At 42.5% G+C, this 26,285-nt stretch overlaps 1 protein-coding gene and 1 long non-coding RNA gene across 2 annotated transcripts in view; both read right to left on the bottom strand.

Moving 5' to 3' along the window:
• Positions 1–18,676: 18,676 nt before the first annotated feature.
• On the bottom strand, positions 18,677–19,560 carry LOC124621785. The gene is made up of 3 exons (XR_006980566.1): positions 19,255–19,560; positions 18,882–18,951; positions 18,677–18,786 (listed from the first exon to the last, which is right to left on the bottom strand). It is a non-coding gene; the product is annotated as an uncharacterized LOC124621785 (long non-coding RNA).
• Positions 19,561–19,738: 178 nt separating this feature from the next.
• Positions 19,739–26,285, bottom strand: part of LOC124622920 (zinc finger BED domain-containing protein 4-like) — a 99,280-nt gene continuing 92,733 nt past the window's right edge. The window contains exons 2-3 of the mRNA XM_047148709.1: positions 20,437–20,675; positions 19,739–20,326 (exon numbers count right to left, since the gene is read on the bottom strand). Of these exons, the coding sequence (XP_047004665.1) occupies positions 19,739–20,326; positions 20,437–20,675 (827 nt within the window). The remainder of the gene's footprint in view (positions 20,327–20,436; positions 20,676–26,285) is intronic.

Below are 26,285 nucleotides of genomic sequence, written 5' to 3'. Positions count from 1 at the left end.
GCCTTTACCAGGGGGTACGTGTGTGCCTTACTAGGGCGGGGAATTACGCGTTACCCCGTCACCAGCTACGCGTGCGAATGCGTGGGTCGGCCTTCAGGCGCGCACAGGGAGAAAGGAAGAAGAGGAAAAAGAAGAGAGAGAGAGGGAGAGGACAGACCGTCTCAAACGCCGAGGCGGAGACCAGAGAAGGCAAGGAGAAGAAGGCAAGGAGAAGAAGGCAAGGGAAAGAGTAAGGAAGACAGTGAGATGGAGAAGAACAAAGAAAGGAACCAACCAAAGGAAGGAAGAAACGAGAAGTGAAAAACCAAAAAGACCACAAATATAGGTCGTGGAACCGTCCGTCTCCGGACGCAGGCGCTAACTACCCCCTTGAGGGGGATGGACTCCTTTTAGTCGCCTCTTACGACAGGCAGGAATACCTCGGGCCTATTCTAACCCCCGGACCCGCAGGGGGTGTCCTAGGGGTGGGAAACCGCACCTGAAGGCGGAAGAATCAGCAATGATCAACGGCACGAGGATGCAGAAGGTAACGGAAACCACTGCACTACAGACACGTAACATGTATCCAAGGAGTGTGTGGCCTGTAACTGAAAAAGTGTCATGATGATCTCTCCATTGGCAAAAGATTCCGGAATAGTGGCCCACTCGGATCTCCGGGAGGGGATTGCCAATGGGGAGGTGACCATGAGAAAAAGATTGAATAATCAACGAAAGGATAGCTTTATACGAGGCAGGGCATGGAATGTCAGAAGATTGAACGTGGTAGGGAAACCAGAAAATCTGAAAAGGGAAATGCAAACTCTCAGTGGGTCAGTGAAGTGAAACGGGAAGAAGACAGGGATTTCTCGAAAGATGAGTATAGGGTAATATCAATAGCAGCAGAAAATAGTAAAACGGTAGTAAGATTCGTTATGAATAGGAAGGCAGGGCAGAAAATGTGTTACTGTGAAAAGTTCAGTGACAGGGTTGTTCTTATCAGAATCGACAGCAAACCAACACTGACAACGATAGTTCAGGTATACATGCCTACATCGCAAGCTGGAGACGAATAGATAGAGAAAGTATAATAGGATATTGAAAAAGTAATAAAGTACATGATGGAGATGACAATCTAATTGTAAAGGTTGCAGTTTTATGGCAAGGAATAGAAGAAAAGGTTACAGGAGAATATGGGCTTGCGACAAGGAATTAGATAGGAGAAAGACTAATTGAGTTCTGTAATAAACTTCAGCCATTAATAGCGAATACTCTGTTCAAGAATCACAAGAGGAGGAGGTATACTTGGAAAGGGCCAGGTGGTACGGGAAGATTTCAGTTATATCTTGGTCAGACAGAGATTCCCAAATTAGATACTGGATTGTAAGGCGTATCCAGGAGCATATATAGACTCACACCACAAAATAGTAGTGATGAAGTCCAGGCTGAAGTTTAAGACATTAGTCATGAAAATTCAATACGCAAAGAAGTGGGATACGGTAGTACTAAGGAATGACGAGATATGCTTGAAGTTCTCTGAGGCTATAGACACTGCGATAAGGAATAGCTCAGTACATAGTTCATTTGTAGTGGAATGAACATCTCTAAAAAGGGCAATCACAGAAGCCGGAAAGAAAACAAAGGTACAAAGAAGCTAACTGCAAAGAAGCCATGGGTAAAAGAAGAAATACTTCAGTTGATCGATGAAAGGAGGATGACAAAAATGTTCCGGGAAACTCAGGAATACAGAAACACGAGCTGCTGAGGAATGAAATAAATAGGAAGTACAGGGAAGCTAAGACGAAATGGCTGCATGGAAAATATGAAGAAATCTAAAAAGAAATTACTGTCGGAATGACAGACTCAGCGTATAGAAAAATTCAAACAACCGGCGGTGACATTTAAAGCAAGGTTGGTAACGTTAAGAGTGCAATGGTGGGAGGGGGGGGGGGGGGGGGAAGATTTGTCTGACGTGATAGAAAAAGAAATAGGAGTCGATTTAGAAGAGATAGGGAATCCGGTATTAGAATCAGAGTTTAAATGAGAATTTGAGGACTTCAGATCAAATAAGGCAGAAGGGATGGATAACATTTCATCAGAATTTCTAAAATCATTGGAGGAAGTGGCGAAAAAACGACTATTCACGTTAGTATGTAGAATATACGAGTCCGGTGACGTACCATCTGACTTTCAGAAAAATATCATCCACACAGTACCGAAGACTGCAAGAGCTGCAAGTGCGAGAATTATCGCACAATCAGCTTAACAGGCCATGCATCAAAGTTGCTGATAAGATTAATATACAGAAGAACGGAAAAGAAAATTGAGGATGTGCTAGATGAGAATCAGTTCGGCTTTGGAAAAGGTAAATGCACGAGAGAGGCAATTCTGACATTGATAATGGAAGCGAGTCTAAAGACGTTCATAGGATTTGTCGACGTGGGAAAAGCGTTCGGCAATGTAAACTGGTGCAAGATGTTCGAAATTCTGAGAAAAATAGGGAAAGCTTTAGGGAGAGACGGGTAATATACAATATGTACGGAGGCAAAAGGGAATGATAAGAGTGGACGACCAAGAACGGAGTGCTCGGATTTAAAAGGGTGTAAGACAGAGATGTAGTCTTTCGCCCCTACAGTTCAGTCCATACAACGAAGAAGCACTGATGTAAATTTAAAAAAAAAAAAGGTTCACGAGTGGAATTAAAATTGAAGGTGAGAGGATATCAATAACACGATTCGGTGATGAACTTGCTATCCTGAGTGAAAGTGAAGAAGAATTACATGATCTGCTGAATGGAATGAACAATCCAGTGAGTACGTAATATGGACTGAGAGTAAATCGAAGAAAGATAAAAGTAATGAGAAGTAGCAGAAATGAGAACAGCGAGAAACTTAACATCAGAACTGATGGTCACGAAGCAGATGAAGTTAAGGAATTCTGCCACCCAGGCAGTAAAATATCCAATGTTGTACGGAGCGAGGTGGACTTCAAAAGCAGACCACCAATGGCATAAAGGGCATTCGTTGCAAGAGAAGTCTACTAGTATCAAATAAAGGTCTTAATTTGAAGAAGAAATTTCTGAGAATGTACGTCTGGAGTTCAGCGTTGTATGTTAGTGAAACATGGAGTGTGGGAAAACCGGAACAGAAGAGAATCGAAGCATTTGAAACGTGGTGCTACAGACGAATTTTAAAAATTAGATGGACTGATAAGATAAGGAATGAGGAGGTTCTGCGCAGAATTGGAGAGGAAAGCAGTGTTTGGGAAACACTGACAAGGAGACGAGTCATGATGATAGCGTATCCGTAAGACGTGAAGGAATGACTTCCATGGTACTAGAGGGAGCTATAGAGGGCAAAAACTGTAGAGGAAGACAGAAATTGGAATACATCCACCAAATAATTGAGGACGTAGGTTGCAAGTGCTTCTCTGAGATGAAGACGTTGCCACAGGACAGGAAAAAAAAGGTACCTCAAAGGACGCGTATCACAAGCAAGCTAATGATGTTCATTTTCGTCTGGGCAGCAGGACAGGTATCGAAGTGTGGCCGCATGGACAGAAAACCGATAATCTACACTGATAGGCGTAGTCTATTTCGTGGTGCACTTACAACTGTGCAGAAAACATGGGGCAGTAAATTATGTGATGCTTTGCTAGAAGACTATTCGGCGCAGAGGAAAAACAACTAATACACTATAGTGGACATTACCATAATATCATCGGTACCTAATCCCCAACGTCCTGTATATTAATATTAAATAATGAAATACATCAGATTTTTAGTTGTAAGGAGACAATCAGTATTCCTTGGGGAATATAAATCTGATTTTAGTTAAGTGGGGACTGTTACCGGTCAGGTAACATCATGTCCGCGTCTTTGCTTGTGACTGGGCGGAGTTGAACTGTAGTTTCACAGTACAGTTCGTGTGGAATCACAACATCAGAATATTAATTTTTCATCTCGCATTTTTTCTTATACACCTCCGGAGGCAAGCGCGATGGTGTTGCCGGAGAACGCCATTTATTTTTAAAGTGATTATACGTAGCAGCTGAGGTCTTTGCCGGCGGCAGCGCAGCAGAAGAGCTGTGGAGTCGGCGGGTCGGCTCGTTGCCAGAGCGCAGCAAATTCGCTAATTGGGGCCGATTGGCCGCCACCTACGGCCGGCCCGGCTCGGCTTCCTCATTAACAGGGGCTGCACCACGCCTCCCACGGCCGTCTCCGTCTGCTCACGAGTCTGCTTCGCAAATCCCCGGCTGACAGCTACGCTACAGGCAGCGAGGACTGGGCTTCCCTGTGTCAGTGAAACACACTATGCGATAAAATGCCGACTTATTAGCTTGTGGTTTAAAACTGCGGCTTGTCTAAAAAAAACTTGATAATCTCACACTACAAATTTACACTGAAGCGCCAAAGAAACTGGTATAGGCATGCCTATTTAAATACATTAAACAGGGAGAATACGGCGCTGCCGTCGGCAACGCCTATATAAGGCAACAAATGTCTGGCTCAGTTGTCAGATCAGTTATTGCTATTACAATGGCAGGTTATCAAGATTTAAGTGAGTTTGAACGTGGTGTTATAATCGACGCACGAGGGATGAGACAGCATATCCGAGGTAGCGATGAAGTGGGGATTTTCCCGTACGACCGTTTCACGAGTAAACCTTGAACATCAGGAATCCGGTAAAACTTTAAATCTCCGATACCACTGCGGCCAGAAAAAGTGATAATCTCACACTACAAATTTACACTGAAGCGCCAAAGAAACTGGTGTAGGCATGCCTATTTAAATACAGTAAACAGAGAGAATACGGCGCTGCCGTCGCCAACGTCTATATAAGACAATAAGTGTCTGGCCCAGTTGTTAGATCGGTTATTGCTGCTACAATGGCAGGTTATGAATATTTGAGTGAGTCTGAACGTGGTGTGATAGTCGACGCACGAGCGATGAGACACAGCATATCTGAGGTAGCGATGAAGTGGGGATTTCCCCGTGCGACCATTTCAGAAGTGTACCTTGAACATCAGGAATCCGGTAAAACATCAAATCTCCGACATCTCTAAGGCCATAAAAAGATCCTGCAAGAAGGGGACCAAGGAAAACTGAAGACAATCGTTCAACGTGACAGAAGTGCAACCCTTCCGCAAATTGCTGCAGGTTTCAAAGCTGGAGCATCAAGAAGTGTCAGTGTGCAAACTACCTGGACCATCAACGAGTGTCAGTGTGCAAACCATTCAACGAAACATCATCGTTATGGTCTTTCTGAGCAGAAGGCCAACTCGTGTACCTTTGATGACTGCACGGCACAAAGCTTTACGCGTAGCCTGGGCACGTCAACACCGATATTAGACTGTTGATGACTCTAAACATCTCTCGTGGCCGGAAGAGTCTGGTATCAAATTGTGTTGAGCGGATGGACTTGTACGGGTATGGAGACAACCTCATCAATCCATGGACCCTGCATGTCAGCAAGGGACTGTTCAAGCTCGCGGAAGCTCTGTAATGGTCTGGGGCGTGCGCAGTTGGAGTGATGTGGGACCCCTGTACATGTAGATACGACTCTGATAGGTGACACATACGTAAGCATCCTGTCTGATCACCTCCATCCATTCATGTCCATTGTGTATTCCGACGGACTTGGGCAATTCCAGCAGGACAATGCGACACCCCACACTTTCAGAATTGCTACAGAGTGGCTCCAGGAACACTCTTCTGCGTTTAAACACTTAAACTGGCCACCAAACCAGCCAGACATGAACATTACTGAGCGTATCTGGGATGCCTTGCAACGTGCTGTTCAGAAGAGATATCCGCCCCTTATACTCTTACGGACTTATGGACAGCCCTGCAGGATTAATGGTGTCAGTTCCCTCTATCACTACTTCAGACATTAGTCGAGCCCATGCCACGTCGTGTTGCTTGCCCGCGGTGGCCCTACACAATATTGGGCAAGTGTACCAGATTCTTTGGCTCTTCAGTGTAGAAACAATTTTCCAATTCCTGTGTGATATATACCTGACATCTGTGTATATTGAATATGTGGTGTCACCGCCAGACACCACACTTGCTAGGTGGTAGCCTTTAAATCGGCCGCGGTCCATTAGTATACGTCGGACCCGCGTGTCGCCACTGTCAGTGATAGCAGACCGAGCGCCACCACACGGCAGGTCTAGAGAGACGTACTAGCACTCGCCCCAGTTGTACAGCCGACGTAGCTAGCGAAGCTACACTGACCGATACGCTCTCATTTGCCGAGACGATAGTTAGCATAGCCTTCAGCTACGTCATTTGCTACGACCTAGCAAGGCGCCATAGCAGTTGATAATTAATATTATGAAGCATGTACCGTAACGAGAGATGTTCTACAATTGTGGATTAAACTTAAGTATTACATCATCTACGTACTTTATTTGCAATTCTCAAGATATTGTCCTGTTCCAGACCTCACGCCAGTCAGCGTGAAAGTAAACGCGTGCCTTTCGGCTACCCGTCCTAGTGGATTGGCTGTCGGGTCAGTCCACTACAGAATATGTGGGAGTTCCTTCTCTCACGTACTCAACATGAGACACGTCCAAAGGAAGCCTGAAAAGGCTGGAAAACTAATTTAAAGTGGCTATTCGCTGTTTTTCTGTATCTTTGTTCATATTTATATACTGTGTGTGCTCGACAGCGAGTTGTTTTTGGCCCTGGTTTTCACCACCAGTTTTCTTTCCATTGAATCTCTTGGATATAAATCTGCCACTTGTCATTATCTTCCTCGTTATCGTCAACTCGCGGTGCAATGAGTAATCTCAAGCTCCGAAAAAAAAGACATAGCTTTTCAAAGGTGTGGACACAAACCACCTGACAAACGCAGTGAAGCAACCAGAAGACATGATTGGATGTCAAATGAACATCGTACGCTTACTCGTGAATGATGAATATGTAATTGGTTAGAGATGCATTTCTCTGTGACAGGAAGATTGCCTATCAAAGTTCATTTGTGTTCAGTAGTGAGTATGTTACGCAACAGTTGTCAAATGCGTGCCATGTTTGGGGATTAAGCTGTACCATTATCTAGTACTATAAAACAAAGAAACAAAACTTAATAACACTTGATAATTCCGTATTCCCGAAACACGTTGCTGTAAATACACTGACGGAAAAAAGATCGCAACAGGAAGAAGGAGATGGGCGACATAAACGAATGTAGGCAGGCGTGATTCCACATCTGCAAGATGACATCTATTGAAACATCACGCCAGTCACTTAAGAGTGGCGCTAGTAGCGCCACTATGAGGATGCGAATCAGATTTGATTTAAATACACGCTGTAATTGACGTGAGCTTTAGTTATCTTTGAGATTCAGGGTGGTGAACTGAACCTCACTGAGTATCAAAAAGGTCGTGTAATAGGCTACGAGGAGCAGGATATTCCTTCTGGGATACTGAAGAGAGACTTGTAGGAATTTAGCCACTGTAGATGACAGCTGGCAGCGTTCGAAGGAAGACCGGTCTCTGGACGACCACGTGGCACTACCGAGCGGAAAGTCCATCACGTTCGGCATATTGCGCTAGCACAGCGCACTCCACATGCAGCAGCAAGCACTACATCTGCAGCAGCAATTTGAGCAGCAATTGGCACCACAGTGACACAACGAACCGTTGCACATCGGTTACTACAAAGGCAGCTCTATGGTAGACGCCATGTAGCGTGCATTCCGCAGACTCCAAGCCACAGCAGTTTGCCATTTCAATGGTGTCAAGCGAGACTTCATTGGAGGGCAGGCTGGAGGTCTGTTGTTTTTTCTGGTGAAAGCTGGTTCTGCCTCGGTGCTAGTGATGGCCGTGTGTTGGTGGGGAAGGAGGCCGCTTGAGGGCCAGCAACTACGCCGTTTGCGTGCAGGAGACACTGGACCTACACCTAGAGTTTTGGTCTGGGGTGCGATTTCGCACGATAGCAGGAGCGCTCTCGTGATTATCCCACCCACCCTGACCGCAAATTTGTACCTCAATCAGGTGATTCGACCTGTTGCGCTGCCATTCATGAAGAGCATTCCAGGGGGTGTTTTCCAACAAGTTAACGCATGCCACATACTGTTGTGTAACCCAATATGCTCTTGGCCCGACGATTACCAGATCTGTTGCCCGTGGAGCACATATAGGTTCAAACGGCTCTGCCCACTATGGGACTTAAGTTCTGAGGTCATCAGTCCTCTAGAACTTAGAACTACTTAAACCTAACTAACCTAAGGACATCACAAACATCCATGCCCGAGGCAGGATTGGAATCTGCGACCGTAGTGGTGACGCGGTTCCAGACTGTAGCGCCTAGAACCGCTCGGCCACCGCAGTCGGCTGCACATATAGGACATCGTCGGACGACAACCCCAGCATCATCCACAGATGCCATTATTGACACGACCAAATGCAACAAGCACAGAACTTCTAACAACCCTACCACAACGAAGGTCAAAATTTAATGATTGTGGTGTTGCTCACGCTGCTAAATACTGCATTTTCGGGCAACAACAGTCATATTATGTGGCAGGTGTCATTAGAGCATAGTTAATAGTCATTTCATGTATTAATGAAAAAACTAGGCACTCATCTTTTTGTGTTTCCCACGCTGGTCTCGTCGTAAAATCATGGCTCAATCGTTGAAAATCCAGGTGGTTATGATTCCAAGCTCGGATGCAAAAAGGCCTAGGTTTTATTCTGCTATATTCAGAAGATTTGTAGATGCGCTTCACAGACCGTTCTTGAAGACTACACTTTTGTTGGACAATGGTGATGTAAAAAAATATTCAGCACTCCGAAATTAAGTTACACTTCCTTTTAATTGCTTTTATTGCAATATCACGCGACACACTAAACATCACTTCACAATACAAAACATACTTGAAAACATCTTCCTCACAGTCACTGTTAAAGTTCACATTTTATAAGCTGACGACAGTACTCGTCTTTCCAACATGACGTCCACGACTTGACTTTCTCAAGGTCCGACTCTCTAACCAGTTAACAACTAACTAATAATTGCTTACGCGCCCAAAAATCAGAGTTACAAGTACGTCAAAGATCATAGTGACAAAAGAAAGAATACACATAAGAATAATATCATTGCAATATAAACATATCGATGTATCACAAATAAAAACCAAATCTGAATGTTGTCTCAGAAATATGTCAACTACTTTGCAGAAACACAGTAGAATATAGCTGGTATCGAGAGGTTCAGGTGAGGTGTCGTAATGGTTCAGTAATTCAAGTACCATTACAAACTCCATCCCAAAAAGTGATATTCGGCACTTGTACAACACAATCGATGCACATCTGGATGCTTGCGTTGCACATTCTGGCAGTTACACCGATTATTAATGTACCAGTATTTCACATTTGCATTATCTCGCACTTACATTAACCTGTGATCTTGCAGTGTTAATCACTTAAATATGTTACCTAGACAAATGTATTTCCGAAATTTCATTGCTCTACATTTATTGTTTTTTGGTGCTGAGATATTTTTTCCTACAGTGTGTATTACTCTCTTAACAACTGGTGTCTAAAATCCTCACTACTGTGTCGTGATACAGTTGTACGGCGACTTCGCAAGAGATACATTAGTGCTTTTTGTGGCAGAATCTTTATTATCATTGTTTTCTTATTTGGTCTTTAACATCATATACGACAACTGAACCACTTGTGTCATGACTTTAACACAAGTCGGCAACTTGAAGACGTTCTACGAACGAAAGCGATCATACGGCAGTAAATGTGTATTAATGAAGATGAGGTGGTTTTCGTGAATCATTAAGAGTGTTGTTTGTGTTTAATGTTGTTACTAGGCCTGGTAGGATATATACGATGCGTGAAAGACGTCAGATGTTGACAGTGGGTCTCCATGTGACCAGCTGGTCGAATCGTACAATATTCAGATTTGTGATGCATTCAGATGTGACAGGGTCTTAATGTTGGAATCCACTGAAACATGAGCGCAGACATGCTCAGGTTTGTGATGCATTCAGATGTGACAGGATCTTAATGTTGGAATCCACTGAAACATGAGCGCAGACCTACAAGGCAGGTTTGCCATGATGTTACCAATCACATCGTAACCCCTTCATAAGTGTTGAAATGTGTGTGAATTTCTGAGGGACCAAACCGCCGAGGCCATCGGTCCCTACACTTACACACTACTTAAACTAGCTTAAACGTATGCTAAGAACAACACACACACACACCCATGCCCGAGGGAGGACTCGAACCTCCGGCGGGAGGGGCCGCACAATCCGTGACATGGCGCCTCAAACCGCGCGGCCACAGCTCGCGGCGTAACCCCTCCACGTCTGCACGCATCTCAGAACAAATAGTGGACTACTTGCAACATTCTGTGTAATCCCGCGCTATTGGTCGGAGAGTCACGAGGAATACTAGGGAATTACCTTCCCATGTGTAGGCTGTCGTTAACCCGCCAGGGTAGCCGAGAGCGCTAACGCGCTGCTTCCTGGACTCGGGTAGGCGCGTCGGCCCCGGATCGAATCCGCCCGGCGGATTAACGACGAGGGCCGGTATGCCGGCCAGCCTGGATGTGGTTTTTAGGCGGTTTTCCACATCGCGCTAGGTGAATACCGGGCTGGTCCCCACGTTCCGCCTCAGTTACACGACTCACAGACATTTGCACACGTTCGCACTATTTCATGACTTACACCAGACGCAGACAGCTGGGGTACACTACTTCCGTCCTGGGGGGTTCGGGGTGGCGTCAGGAAGGGCATCCGGCCACCCTCTGCAATTAACACTGCCAAATCCGTAATAACAAAGCCGATCCCGCGTTGGAGCGGGACAAAAGCCCCGAGAAAGAAAGAAAGAAAGTGTAGGCTGTCGTTAAAAGCACAATACATACTACTGCCTTTGGGATGGTGCCTTGACCTGTGAGCATGGACTGCTGATAGTTCAGCGCTTAATTGTAGTTCTGCACTGTCTCAATCATTGGCGAATATGGCTGCGACCACGGGAAAGGTCCTATTCATCCACTGTTGCGGATAGGCATAGCGGCGTTCTAGCATCATGATGTGAGGGTGGCCATCAGGTACGATTTCAGGTCATGGATGCTAGAGACTGAAGGAACTCTGACTGCACACCAGTACGTCACGGACATCCTACTTTTACATGTATTATCTCTCTTACGACAGTATGGTGGTGCCGTTTTTCATCAGGAAGGTCCATGTGAACACACGGCTTGTGTCCTTTTGTACTGTCTGCGTGGTGTTGAGATACTCCTGCGGCGAGCAAGTTCCCCCAGACCCGTCCCCAATACAACATGGATGGGACTATCTCGCTCATCAGTTCGGTTCCAGTGGCAGTACCCAGGATATTAAGGACCAGTTACAACAGCAGGGCCCAGCTTGCCTCAGGAGAGGATACAACAGCTTTATGATACCCTTCCCTATGGAATTCGAACTTCTATCGAGGCCAGAGGGATCCAACGTCGTACTGATAAGTGGGCAGACAGTATCAAGTTATTTGTAAATTTGACTCGATTTTACGATCAGTGACATAACATCGCACCCTCTCACTCCAGCCAGCCGCTGTGTCCGAGCGGCTCTAGGCGCTTCAGTCCGGAACCGCGCTGCTGTTACGGTCGTAGGTTCAAAAACCTGCCTCGGGCATAGATATGTGTGATGTCCTTGGATTAGTTAGGTTTAAGTAGTTCTAAGTCTAGGGGACGTCAAGTCCCATTGAGCTCAGAGCCATTTGAACCCTTTTTGGACCCTCTCACCCTCTAAAATTTCAGTTCGTTTCCTCCTGAGTGCTTCATTTTTTTTGTCACGCAGTGTCTTATGTAAACCAGATTGTGGAAGATACTGTGTGAACAGTTACATAGTGATGAAAAGATTTGCGCTAGCCACAAAAAGATGAAGTACAGCACAAAGTCCGTCGAAAGAATCATAATTTTAAAAAAGGTTAAATGCTGAATTTTCGGCTGTGGAAAGGAGAGTCTGGAAACAAAATACAATAAAAGAAAAAATTCACATCACCAAAAAAATAGTGAACGTAGAGTAATGAAATTTCGAGAATATATCATCTAGGTAACATAGATAAATGACGACAAAAAATGGCTCTGAGCACTATGGGACTTAACTTCTGAGGTCATCGGTCCCCTACAATTTAGAACTACTTAAACCTAACTAACCTAAGGACATCACACACATCCATGCCCGAGGCAGGACTCGAACCTGCGACCGTAGCAGTCGCGCGGTTCCAGACTGTAGCGCCTAGAGCCGCTCGGGCATCCCGGCCGGCCAAGTGATTGACATTGCAAGATCACAGGTTAATGTAAGTGCGAGATAAGCCATTGCCAGCGTGAACTGCTAGTACACTAACAACCGGTGTAACCACCAGAATGTTCAATGCAAGCATGCAAACATGCATGCATTGTGTTTTACCAGTCCCGGATGTCAGTTTATGGGATGGAGTTCTGTGTCTCTTGGTCGGTCAATACAGGGCCAGTTAGTGCTGTTCGTGGATGACGCTGGAGTTGTTGTCTAATGATGTTCCATACGAGCTCGATTTGAGACAGATCTGGTGCTCGAGCAGGCCAAGGTAACATGTCGACATCCTGTAGAGCATGTTGGTTACAGCAGCGGTATGTGGGCAAGCGTTACACTGTTGCAAAACACCCAAAGGATGTGTTCATGAATGGCAGCACAACAGATCGAATCACGAGATTGACTTACAAATCTGCAGTCAAGGTGTGAAGGATAACCACGAGAGTATTCCTGCTGTCATTCGAAAACGCATCTCAGACCATTATCGCCAGATGTAGGTCCGGTATCTCTAGCATGCAGACAGGTTGGTTGCAGGCCTTCAACTGATCTCCTTCTAACCAACACACAGCCATCACTGGCACCGAGGCAGAACCAGCTTTCACCAGAAAACACAACAGACCTACACACTGTCCTCTAGAGGTGGGCCAAACGGTTATTCTGGAGTAACCGTTATCACAGTTCCAGTTATTCTCTGATAACAGTTATCGTTAACGGTTATTAATAACTGCCAAGTTATTTTTCGCTAGCGAATACCGAATACTCCGACAGTTAAATAACGACATACTTGGAATCCATCAGTTTAGTTAATAGTTATCAAAATAACTGCGAGTAGTGTGAACTGGCAGGAATGTCGTATGAATCGTGTCATAACCTTAGCTAATTAACTCCGGGTATATTTTAGTTGATGTTATAACGATTATTAGTGTTTCATATTATATGTATGTAGGTTATCGGTCGCTATTAGAAATATTATCCTCGCAGCTGCAACAGAAAGTACGCGGAACTTCGCCACAGCACTGTTTAAGTAAAATGTTAACAACGTGCGTTTTTAAGTTTGAAAAAATATGTAAATCGAATACTTTAGGTTAAATTCGAAGCTTAATTTCTTGTGTTGTTTACTTAATAGAATAAGTGTACTGCCTTGTAATACAACACAAAAATATACGTAATGTGAAAGATTCGTTTACTCCTCTAAAAGATAGTCATATGGTTGAAAGTGTGAGTACGCTAGTTGGAAAACTGCTCGATTTCTCCAGCTGCAGCATGTGTATAACATAGGATGAATGGAAGCGTCCGAATCCACCCGTCTGCTTTGACCCGTGACGTAAGGTTCTGTAATCCCATAACATATAAAGACATGCAGATCGAAAAGATTGACAGTGTTAAATTTCTGGGATTATAACTCGATAATAAATTCAGTTGGGAAGGGCTTGCCACAGAATTGCTAAAGCTCCTAAACAAATCTGTATTTGCAGTTAGAATGGTGTCAGATGTAGGAGACACAAATGTAAAAAAGTTAACATACTTTTATTCTGTTACGTCATAAGGGATCATATTCTGGGGTAACTCATCAACGGAGCAAAAGTTTTTAGCATATAAAAGCGTGTAGGCCTAATAAAAATCGTTTGTGGTATAAATAAAAGAACACCATGTTGTGTTCAAGGAACTTTATATTCTAACCACTGCTTTATAGTATATTTATTCTTTAATGAAATTTGTTGCAAGTATTTCCAACCAATAGCACAATACATAGTATCAATACTAGGAATAAGAACAGCTATCTACATAAAGATCTAAAATCACTTACCTTGGACCAGAAAGGGGTTCAATATTCAAGAACACACATTTTCAATAAACTGCCAGCAACCATTAAAAACTTGGTTTCAGATAAAGCACGGTTTACTGAGAGTTTGAAAGACTTTTTGATAGGCAACTCCTACTCTATAGATGAATATCTTAACAGGGACTGTTAGACCAGCTTGAGTAAAAATTCTGTTACCAGCATATTTCAGTTTTGACAGCACTTGGTGACAACAGTCAAGATCAGGTATTCTGTGTGTGATAAATTTATTAAAAGTGCATAACTATATTTTGCTCTGGCAGTGTATTAACACTGTACATATTAGCAGCTCCAGTTTACTGCAATATTCACATATTTTGACAATCTCGTGACAGATGATGATGGTGGTAAGTATTACACTCAAATGCGTTATGTTATACTTTGACATGTTGCACATCCATGAGAATCATCTCATTTTTGGGTCCCTGGGACAAAAACAAGTTATTCTAATCTACAGTGTGGGTTTTGATTTTGTGGTGGGAGAATGACTAATGCATATGTCCAAGCCTTCAGTTTGTTGTGTATCTCTCATGTTTGGCATTATTGTATACAGAATTCCAGCGCTGAATGATTGATTAACAACTCATAAGGCTTAATGTATCAGATGTCATTACAATACCTTTTCACTCTTTTATACAATTCTTCTTTGGATATCCAGATTGTGAGAGTATGAATTAATTGTATTGTGTAGGTAATACAAATTTGCTGTAAGTTTTCAGAAATCTGATCTTGACTGTTGCAGTAAAGTGCTGTCAAAACTGAAATAATACTTTTTACTTAAGCTACTTTACCAGTCCCTGTTAAAATATCGATCTACAGGAAATACAAAATTTCCTTTCCTGGGGAATGATTTACCTGTGGATTACACGTTTTGCTTTTTTTCTGTCTCACACAAGGCAATAACACGACTCCTTTCAAAACACTTCATCTGTCAATGCCAGCTGCCTGCTTTGATCTTTTTGCAGTTTAATATCATGACAGTTAACTGTCTGAATAGGTAAGACTAATTCATGAACAAGACAAGATGAGCACTCAAAATGAAGGGCTAAGTCTTGCATATAACAACCTCAACATAGCAATGAGTGTACCTAACAGAGTTTTTCAGTGTTGCTTAACATAATAGAAAATGAACTGACTTGAGCTCTTTGAAAACAAAAAAGCATATTTTATTCAAAAACGTTCATGTAGTATGCACAAGTGCTAATAGATCCAAATGTAAGTAAATCTATACTTTTATTTAAATACACTAACAAAGTATCTGAAGTGATTATTGTAAGCATATTGTATTCATGCCAAATATACCTCCGTGAAATGCTTCAATTGCAATACATGTGTTTGAAGTGTACACTGGACAATGTTCCTGCATATAAGTGATATGCTCCAAACTATGTATAAAATGTTTCAAAGTCAATGGCCAAAAACTAATTAAATGAAAAAAAGCCTATTTGCAATGGATGTGTACAAATTGAGGAAACTCATTTTTCTCTCGCTAATGCCACAAAGCTTTCAAGTTGACCTGGTACAGCACTGGCACTTTTTCATCATGATGCTACCAAGCATTAGTGATGGGGTATACTTGGAGAGGATACTCAACTATATTCCATTTTTAGATCACCGCCAATACTCAAGGCATTTCAGTAAGTTTAAAATCCCTAGAAAGTGTTAACATGTTGCATACACACTACTACACATCATAGCTTTCCATACTATGTATGAGACAGCAAGTTTTGTGCTCACAGTAGTGCCATAAATTGACATTTCTTGAGAAGGTAGGAGATGTGATACATGTATCACTTGAGATGAGTTTCCTATCCTGCACCAAAATTAAAATATATTCTTACAAGATTACTGCACAGCTGTATAATTTCTGTATGTTCTATGTAAGACACCTATGTTCATGAGACAGTAATATCACCTCAACAAAGACACATTACCATGCCACATGAGAGATTACCATATTTGTACATAAAATATATCCTAAAATGGTAGTAAGTGCTCGTCTTTGAGCTCATGGGTTTTCAACATATTACTTAAGAGTACAGGGAACAAAAGGAAGGAAGGTAAGTTAAAACAAAAAATGGTAACCAACACAAATGTATGTACATGTTAGATCAATTTGATTCAGACTTTTCCACAATGATATGGAACACTTAAAACATTGCAGCATTATAAAGACAATGAATAAATAGTTAACATGTCAGAGACTGAGCAGAAACTCAGATTGGAAATGGCAGGTAATCTGCCATGGCCTATTCAGTGGAACCAACAAAAGTATTTGCCTAAAGGAATTTAGGGAACCCATATAAAATGTAAATCAGGATGTTCAAACAGGCAAAGGATCCCAATGCACCTGAATGCAAATTCGGTGTCATAACCACTCTGCAATTTTCTCAGTAATTTAACATGTGACCACAAATATAAATGTATAAACTTTTTTATTTCATCCAATAATATCTCAACATAATACAACAAACATCAATAATTCAAAATATGGGTATACACACAATGTTTAAAGGATCTCTTTAAGGGTGGGACAGGTGGTCAGCCATGGCCTTGATGAAGGAACCATCCCGGTATTTGCCTCAGCGATCCAGGAAAACCCGAATCAGGATGGCCAGACAGAGTGAACCCCATCCTCCCGAATATGAGTTCAGTGCTGTTAATAGCTACACTGCCTCATTCGGTTGTTACCTATTATACAATGTTCTGATTTACATGAAAATAGATCTTACAACTAGCAAAAATAATGATTAAATATATACACAATTACAAATGTAATTACACTTTAACATTTTTCTTTATCACTTTACACAAACAGACCACACAACACTTTGTTCACGGAACGTCAATAATCTGCCAGAGGCTGCTTCAGCAGTTGCTGCATATATGAGTAGTTATCTGAAACAGAAGAACAGGAAACTAACAGCAGAAATATCCTTGTCTAAAGACACTTTAGAAACAACATAAAAACTTGCAGCAACTACTTAACTGACTCACATTAGTAGTAAACATATTCACTTAAGGCATGTCTAGCAATTAATTTAATATGTTCTTCAAACTTCTATATGTATGCTGATAACACTACACTGTAGAGTGTGACCACAATGAAACTAACAATGTAAGGGATATCTTTTACACAAATTCTGGGATGTTAACATCTGAATAGCTGTTCTCTGCAAAACACTGTTTTTTATAGTCGGAGGGTCCAGCATGTGAAGCAAGATACTGAAACTTGTTAAAGACTTACTGAAATTTATCTTTTGATGCAGTTTTAGATTTGAAGTTAACATTTAAATACCTCAGATAATGACTGACTTTTTCAGTAAACAAAGTGTCCATTAAAGCCTCTAATAATAATTCCATGTCCCACTATGTAATTTTATTTTTTAAAGAGTGGAGCCCCCCCCACACTGCCACTAGCAAAAGTTCTACAATCACTTCTGCATTGATTAGTTTTTTAATCAATACAGGTCCATCAGGAGATAGAAAATGGATGAAAAATGTAACAAGAATTGAGATTTTAAGGGCAGAGGGCAAAACATGTCATGGCAAGCACCAAGGGGAAAAAATCCTCCACAACTGTTGGACAGGTAGTAAGAGCAGTAGCGGATTTCTTGCTGTCTGCAGCAGATCATGCAAGGGTAGGTCACATTAGTAAGTGGGTACCATGCAGTTTGATACTAGTGTTATAACCACCTGCACATCAGTACAAATGTATGTTGGAGCACATCAGGCTACAGTGGGGAAGGCCAGTTGCACCATTTCTGTACTCCGACCTACTTACATTTAATGCCCGATTTAATAAAAATTATACTCTTCCATTTCTGGCACCCTTTCTAGAATACAAACTAGCAAAATTATGAGAATTTGTTGTGTTCCACCACAAAAATAGGAAAACTTCCGTGTTTTGCAAATGAAATTTAGTATTGAGCACAAGAGGTTTCACCAATTCACGTTTGGCATTTTCAGTGGTATTCCTTTCGATCCTATTCAAAGAAACCATTTCTTCCAGTAAATATTTCTCAGCAGGTAACCTATACTGCAAGTCTGCAAAGCCTGAAGTGTTGTTATCATTACAATAAAACAATTTCAGTTAACATCTGAGGAAAATAGCAGCATATATTAACAATAATATACGGATTAGTGTTAACACACATGAAACTGATGTCAGTGTCATTTTAAGAAACTTGAAATTCAAAATAATTGAATGTCAGAATGGGTGCTACAGCTAACAATTTTTAAGTAAAGCAGAAAACAAAATGCTACTGTACTTACAAACTTTGAGGTGCCACATGCCTTGACACAGGCTACCAATAACCCACAAGTATTTTTGACATCTCATGCCTCATAGGTACTTAACTGGATTGCAATCTGATGATTGCTGCTATCAACATGAAAGATAATATAGTTGTATCCAGTGACCAAATTTCAAAGCTGTTACTGAAATTAAGTTCTAAGTTACAAATTCCAGTATATACATATACATCACTGGTAATCCATTCACGTGTTATAACATTAAACTCAGTGCAAATGTACCTCCATTTTAAGTGAAAGGTCAAGCTTGCCATTCTATGCAAAACACTATTACCTCATACTTCAAGTTTGCCTCTATAGGACTGTGTAACATTTGCTGCTGCTGGAAGACTATCGGAGCCATAACTGGAACAAAGAGTTCCGAGTTACCACCTGCCAATATAAATAAACTTCAATTTTAAACTGAAGGTGAAATATGTCATATGTATCCAAACCACTACCACATTATTCTTCAAGCTTCTCGCATTATGGCTGTGTGACGTCTGCTGCTGCTGCTGCTGACTTCTGGGGCTGTAACAGGAACAAAGAGCTTTGAGTTACCATTTGCCAGTATACTCTTAAGGACTGTAACTGTACCTTCATTTTAAGTGAAAGGTGAAATTTCCCACACATATGTCCAAACCACTAGTACCTTATTCTTCAAGTTTCCCATTTTATAACTGTGACATCTGCTGCTGGTGGCGGTTTTCTGGAGCTATAACTGGAACAAAGTTCTGTGTGTTACTGACTGCCAAACTACATTACACACTTCAAATGTACCTGCATTTTAAGCGGAAGTTGAATTTCCCACACATGTATCCAAACCACTAGTACCTTATTCTTCCAGTTTCCCATTTTATAACTGTGTGACATCTGCTGCTGGTGACTGACTTCTGGAGCTATAACTGGAACAAAGTGCTCTGACTTACTGACTGACAATATACATTAAACACTTCAACACAAAACCACTAGTACTCTTTTAATGTAGCATAACAAATATATGCTATGCCCTACAGTTATATCTCCAATTTAAGGGAGAGATCAAATCTGCCAAAAATGTACCCAAACTAGAATTACCTTACTGTTATAATATCCCAAGTATTAAACAGAGACTCATCTGCTGGTGTTGGTGTGCCTCTCGAATCCACTACTGAAACAAACATCTAAGATAAGAAAAGCATATTTTGGGGTATAAATCGCCAGTAATCTCTCATTAAATACAATAAATAACACGTACCCTGTAGCAGGAAATTCAGGAGTTAGTACTGTTCATATTTAGAAATATAAGTTTTTCAACTTTGGACGCCTTCAGCCGTGTTCACCTTTCTTTTATAATGATACCAGTTTTAGAAAATATTCTTTCGCATGGCACAGAAGTGGCCACTATGTTGAATTTTTCCCTCAACACTTTAGAAATATTTGGGAAAATATATTGATTTTCACGCCACCATGCCAGTGGATCCTCACTGCTACTAATAACTGGGCTGTCCATGTACCTTTGTACTTCCACAATAGCAGCTGACTGAGGAGTGCCCTGGGGCTGTGTTGATTTTACAATTGCATCATAGACACCCCATACTGACAAGGGATCAGTGGTGGTTGAAGTTAACAGAGTTTCATGGCTCTGGCCTGTGTTTGTCAGTCTTCTGTCACCCATCTTTTGTGCTACTAGTTCAATAAGCTGTTTCTTTGCATTATCTGCTGCAACTCGGTTTTCAAACACAGGAGATTTAAAGCGTGGATCTAGTAGAGTGGCTACTCCTATAGACTTGCTCATCTCTACATTGTGGAAACGGTCCTTCAGCCCTTTTGTTAATTCTTCAATGACAGTCCTTGTCACACTGTTAAATGGCCTTTTCAAAAGTTCTGCACACACTGATAATAATCCCCTTGTTAGAACAATAACCTGAAAATTGGAATAAGTTCAATATAACACAAACAGTACAATATCTCAGAAATGATTATGCCATAATACCACAGCTAACATTTTAGCAAGAAAAAAGCTGCTTAACTTACTTGGCTGCCAGTAGGATATGACTCAGCACTAAGTTGTGTTGAAACCTGTGCAAATGGCTTCAACACAGAGCAGAGTTCTGAGCAGATGTTCCATTCCTCGTCGGTCAGTTGTTCAAAATCAACTGTGAATAGTACAAGTGAAGTCTTCACTGCATCTTTAATTTCAACTATTCGCTCTAACATACACAGAGTAGAGTTCCATCTTGTTGGCACCTCCTGCACCAGTTTTTTAACATGACCTGCCCCATTATTTTGTTAGTATGTCAGCAGTCTTTCTGTTGCCTTGCAGCTTCTCTTGAAGAATGCTACAATAGTTTTGACTTTCTGCTGAATTGACACAAAATGTTTTAGTGCATTCTGCACAATAAGATTTAGTGTACGTGCATAGCACCCAAAGTGTTTCCACTGTAAAATGGATACTGCATTTTTAATATTTGGTGCATTATCCGTCACAACCAGCAAAACTTTGTCTGTCAGCCTGAAGTTATCTGTCGTGCCTATTAGAGATGCCGTCAGATTCGAAGCAGTATGTGCACCAGAGAATTGAGAACATCCTAACAACACAGATTGCAAGGTAAATCTTCAGACACAAAGTTCCCTGTCACCGCCATGTAACCTTCATTTGCTGCCGATGTCCAGCGATCTGTGGTCAAACAAACTGTCTTCGCAGCTGACAGTTTGTCTACCACTTTCTCCTTTGCTGCTGTGTATGCTGCTTGCAGCATTACATCTGAAATATGCTTCCTGCTTGGTAACTCATAAACAAAACCCCGAATCTTCAACGACTGAAAATGGTTGGAAGTCTTTAGTGAACAGCTGAAGAAGTTGCCCATCTATCTTCTTTTTCTGATTCACTCCGATCCTTTCGGAGAGGCACGATGTCATAGAACTTTGAACACCTTGCTGCATTGAGCGGGCTGGAGCAGCTCGCTCCTCTTCCACACTACTGGTGCCAAGGATCACCTCTGCAGGAAGGGTTTCACCTACAGAAAAATAGGTTTCATATCAGCATAAGCACAATAGAAGTGATGCCATATTTTTGGTGATATATATTACAATGTTTGCGTACAGTATTCTGCATGGTACTTGCAGCTTGAATATTTACTTCATACAAGTTGACAATTGACTCAGTTTTAGTAATGACTATAGCTTCAAGTTTCTTCTTTAATCCTAGCAACACCAACACATTTTCAATAATGTGTATTGGGGGGAAGGGAGGGTACTGTATTTCCACCCTAAAAAAATATCTTAATTGTTGTTCACATATCATATTTTAAACAAATACTGATGTATAAGTAGGGCCCTGAACTTCAAAATATTCAATATGACTGTCACTGTGGAAAGTCACATGTACTATTAACGTTTCAAATTTTTGGGTTAAGTTTAACCACAAAATTTAAAACATTTATGGAATTCAGTTGAAGACTCCATTAAAAACAATTATCCTTTTCAAAATTTTAAAATATGAAACAGTATCTAATTCCCCCCCCCCCCCCCCCCCCCCCCCCGTCGTCAGGGTTAAAAACAATTGATACACAGGAATGACACTGATACAATCCGCTATCCGATTAGTTACTAATAATTGCGAGACGACAGTTCATATATCACACAGTGGCATTTTATTAGCACTATCGTTATTACACCTGCAACAATAACTTCGAATTAAATAATTAAGTATTCCGGCACCATATGCAACATAATTTAATGTTTGAAAATGTCAAGGCAAACAGGTGCGGTGGTATCGACAGCTTAAGTAGTCACGACAAATGAAAACTTGCGTGTAAAAATGCACAAAGCACCACACTGTATAGCATGCTCTTATCTTGAAAAATTAATAAAATAAAAAATAAATGATTATGAATGCACTGAAATAACCGTAATTGCAATAAATATATTTTTTTCATTATTCACCCAAATCTAGCTCCGAAGGTCTTTGTGAAGAGAAATTCACAATTAAATGTGATTTCTGAAGGCGTTTCTTTAAATTCGTCGTCGATTTGTACGATAATTTCTTACCGCACAAAGTACATTTCGCAAACTCTCGATCAAGAGTTTCGAAATATGACCACATTTCGCTTGTCCTCGACCTCTTCATGTTGGCAACTATTGGTAGTAATAGCAACAACACACAGAAAAACAAGAACGCGGAACGAAAGTCAATACCCTCTAACGCAACCAAAGGCCGGAAAGAGAGTGACACCTGTTTCGAAACACCAAGAATTGCAGAGAAATGAGACAATAGATTCCTGTTATATGCCATCCCCTCTCCCCGATGGCCTACCGTCATTTCCGTAGCAGTACGAAAATGTTTGTTCGCTCCAGTTACTGTCCTCTCTGGAAATATCACGGGGATCTACGACCTTTAACTGAAGTCACCGAGTCAGGAACGTCTAGACATACGGTTATTCCGTTACCAACTTCCAGGTTGTCTGTGGTGGTAGCCCGATAACTGCCAGAGAACTAGAACTGCGAGCCAATAACGATAACTGCCAGAGGAGAATACCGATCTGACAGTTATTTCCATAGTCGCTCGAATTCCGTAGTAACTCTCCTTGTACTACCCGTCCAAGCTAAATTAACTCGTAAGGCGGTGGCTCAAGGGATCAACTGTACTTGTTAATGCCTGTACTGCAGCTCCTATCAGCCACGGCTCTGACATTAACTTTATTTAATTGTTTATGCTAAAAGTAACGAAGGCCCACGAAATAGTACACAATTCTCATCAACAGATGGCGCGCAGTCTCACAGTTAGTCCCATGGTCTATAGAACGCCTTCCAAATGCGCAGTACGATCTTCGGTCAACAGATGGCGCGAGGCACTGTTGACACTAAACAGTTATTGAAATAACTGCCAGAATCAGAGGAACGGTTATCGCAGTAACCGGTTATTTCTATCAGTTACGTTATTTTTTGCCACCTCCACTGTCCTCCAAAGAACTCTCGCTTGACACCACTGACATCGCAAGTGGTGATGGTTTGGGATGAGTGGAATGCACGTTACAAGGCGTATGGCTCGGGGTGTGTTTGAAGTAACCGATTTGTACCAGTTCGTTGTGTCACTCAGGTGCCAACTGCTGCTCAAATTGCTGCTGCAGATGCGGTACGATGCACTAGAGCCATACATCGGACATGATGGTCTTCCCTCTCGATAGTCCACGTGGTCTTCCGGAGCCCAGTCTTCTAGCGACTGTTCATTCTCGTGACCACCGCTGCCAGCAATCATGTACAGTGGCTACATCCTTGCCTAGTCTTTCCGCAGTATCCCAGAAGGAACATTCAGCTTGTCATAGTCCTATTACAAGACCTCGTTCAAACTTAGTGAGGTGTTCATAATGGTGTCTTTGTCACCTTAAAGGCATTCGTGAGTATCATCAACTCACCACGTCCAATGTCAAAGGTAAGTAACCCTCACGACCGTTACAGCGTATATTTAAAGCAAAGCTCATTTTCATCCTCATAATGGTGCCACTAGTTCCATTCTTATATCATCTATCAGATGTATAAACAAGCTTCCCAACTTTCTCTTATGTCGCACAGCTCCTTCTTGGTCAAGCGATTTTTTTCCGTCATTGTAGTTCAAAGGATATTTGGAATAAAAAGAGTACAACTTTCCTTTTTTACTCTTGGTGTTATAATGAAGCAACTGAAGTTTTCTGACGTTTAAACTGTGCCCTGAACAGCGTTTTGCAATCACCGAGTTGTCGTCTGCGGAGAGCGTTACAACATTCTGGCTTCCGATCACGGCCCCGTTCATCCACCTCGTAGCCACTGACTGAAAACAAAAACATTATCTTCTACGCAGCGCTCGTACTGCACCGGCGCGGCCCGTCTAGCAGTCGCGTCACGGAGCTTCCCAGAAGAGACGGACGCCCTGCGGTCAGGACTACGACCTCACGCTGCCACAGAACTGGTCTGGCCAGGCTGTTCTGGGAGAAGTTGTGGGACGCTACTTGCAGGAAGTCGTCATCTACGGTGTGGCCGACAGCGAGGAACTCGTTTTAGACGGGTGTGGGGAGTAGGGAGGGGGAGGAGGTGGCGCCTACGGCGTCGGTCGGACTGGCGCCGGCCGACGATCCTAGCTGGCGCCGCTGCTGGGGGCTACGGGGAGCCCTTAAAAGGGCCGGCTGCCCCTTTGGTCTGTCATGTGTGACGCCACATCCCGTTGAGTCTCGAGGAAATTCAGATCTAATGACAGTTCGATAATTAACTTTAGTTACTTTTGCCTCCAATTGGTCTGTACTAACCGGTTATTGAACTGCCAATTTCGTATCACCTACCGCTTTGAACAGAGCAAGAAGACTTTTTTTGCCGTCGGCATCTAACGGCAGTTAGGCAAACAAGCACACTACTGGTCATTAAAATTGCTACACCAAGAAGAAACGGAGATGATAAACGGGTATTCATTGGACAAATATATTATACTAGAACTGACATGTGATTACATTTTCACTCAATTTGGGTGCATAGATCCTGAGAAATCAGGACCCAAAACAACCACCTCTGCCCGTAATAACGGCCTTGATACGCCTGGGCATTGAGTCAAACAGAGCTTGGATGGCGTGTACAGGTACAGCTGCCCATGCAGCTTCAACACGATACCACAGTCCATCAAGAGTAGTGACTGGCGTATTGTGACGAGATCTGGAGAATCTACTGGCCAGGGCAGCAGTCGAACATTTTCTGTGTCCAGAAAGGCCCGTACAGGACCTGCAACATGCGGACGTGCATTACCCTGCTGAAATGTAGGGTTTCGCATGGCTCCAATGAAGTGTAGAGCCACGGGTCGTAACACATCTGAAATGTAACGTCCACTGTTCAAAGTGCCGTCAGTGCGAACAAGAGGTGACCGAGACGTGTAACCAATGGCACCTACACCATCACGCCGGGTGACACCCCAATATGGCGATGACAAATACACGCTTTCAATGTGCGTTCACCGCGATGTCGCCAAACACGGATGCGATCATCATGATGCTGTAAACAGAACCCGGATTCATCCGAAAAAATGACGTTTTGCCATTCGTGCACCCAGGTTCGTCGTTGAGTACACCATCGCAGGCGCTCCTGTCTGTGATACAGCGTCAAGGGTAACCGCACCCATGGTCTCCGAGCTGGTAGTCCATGCTGCTGCAAACGTTGTCGAACTGTTCGTGCAGATGGTGGTTGTCTTGCAAACGTCCCCATCTGTTGACTCAGGGATCGGGACGTGGCTGCACGATCCGTTGCAGTGATGCGGATAAGATGACTGTCACCTCGACTGATAGTGATACGAGGCCATTGGGATCCAGCAAGGCGTTCCGTATTACCCCCTGAACTCACCAATTCCATATTCTGCTAACAGACATTGGATCTCGACCAACGCGAGCAGCAATGTCCCGATACGATAAACCGCAATCGCGATAGGCTACAATCCGACCTTTATCAAAGTCGGAAACGTGATGGTACGCATTTCTCCTCCTTACACGAGGCATCACAACAACGTTTCACCAGGCAACGCCGGTCGACTGCTGTTTGTGTATGAGAAATCGGTTGGAAACTTTCCCTATGTCAGCACGTTTTAGGTGTGGCCACCGGCGCCAACCTTGTGTGAATGCTCTGAGAAGCTAATCATTTGCACATCACAGCATCTTCTTTCTGTCGGTTAAATTTCGCGTCTGTAGCAAGTCATCTTCGTGGTGTAGCAATTTTAATGGCCAGTAGTGTAATATACAGTGCAAAACAAACTGGTAGCACAAAGTGGGAAAGCACAGTTTAACAAAGAGCTTTTTAAGCCTCCTATTGTCTAACTTTTATTCGGACTGTCCCAGTATGAATGGCCAATATTCAGGAATCTGAAAGGATCATTCGAA

This window comes from Schistocerca americana, chromosome 7, assembly GCF_021461395.2.
Source record: "Schistocerca americana isolate TAMUIC-IGC-003095 chromosome 7, iqSchAmer2.1, whole genome shotgun sequence".
In the NCBI taxonomy this organism is placed as follows: Eukaryota; Metazoa; Arthropoda; class Insecta; order Orthoptera; family Acrididae; genus Schistocerca; species Schistocerca americana.
The sequence above is the reverse complement of the archived record's forward strand: the minus strand, read 5'-3'. Positions and strand labels throughout refer to the sequence as shown.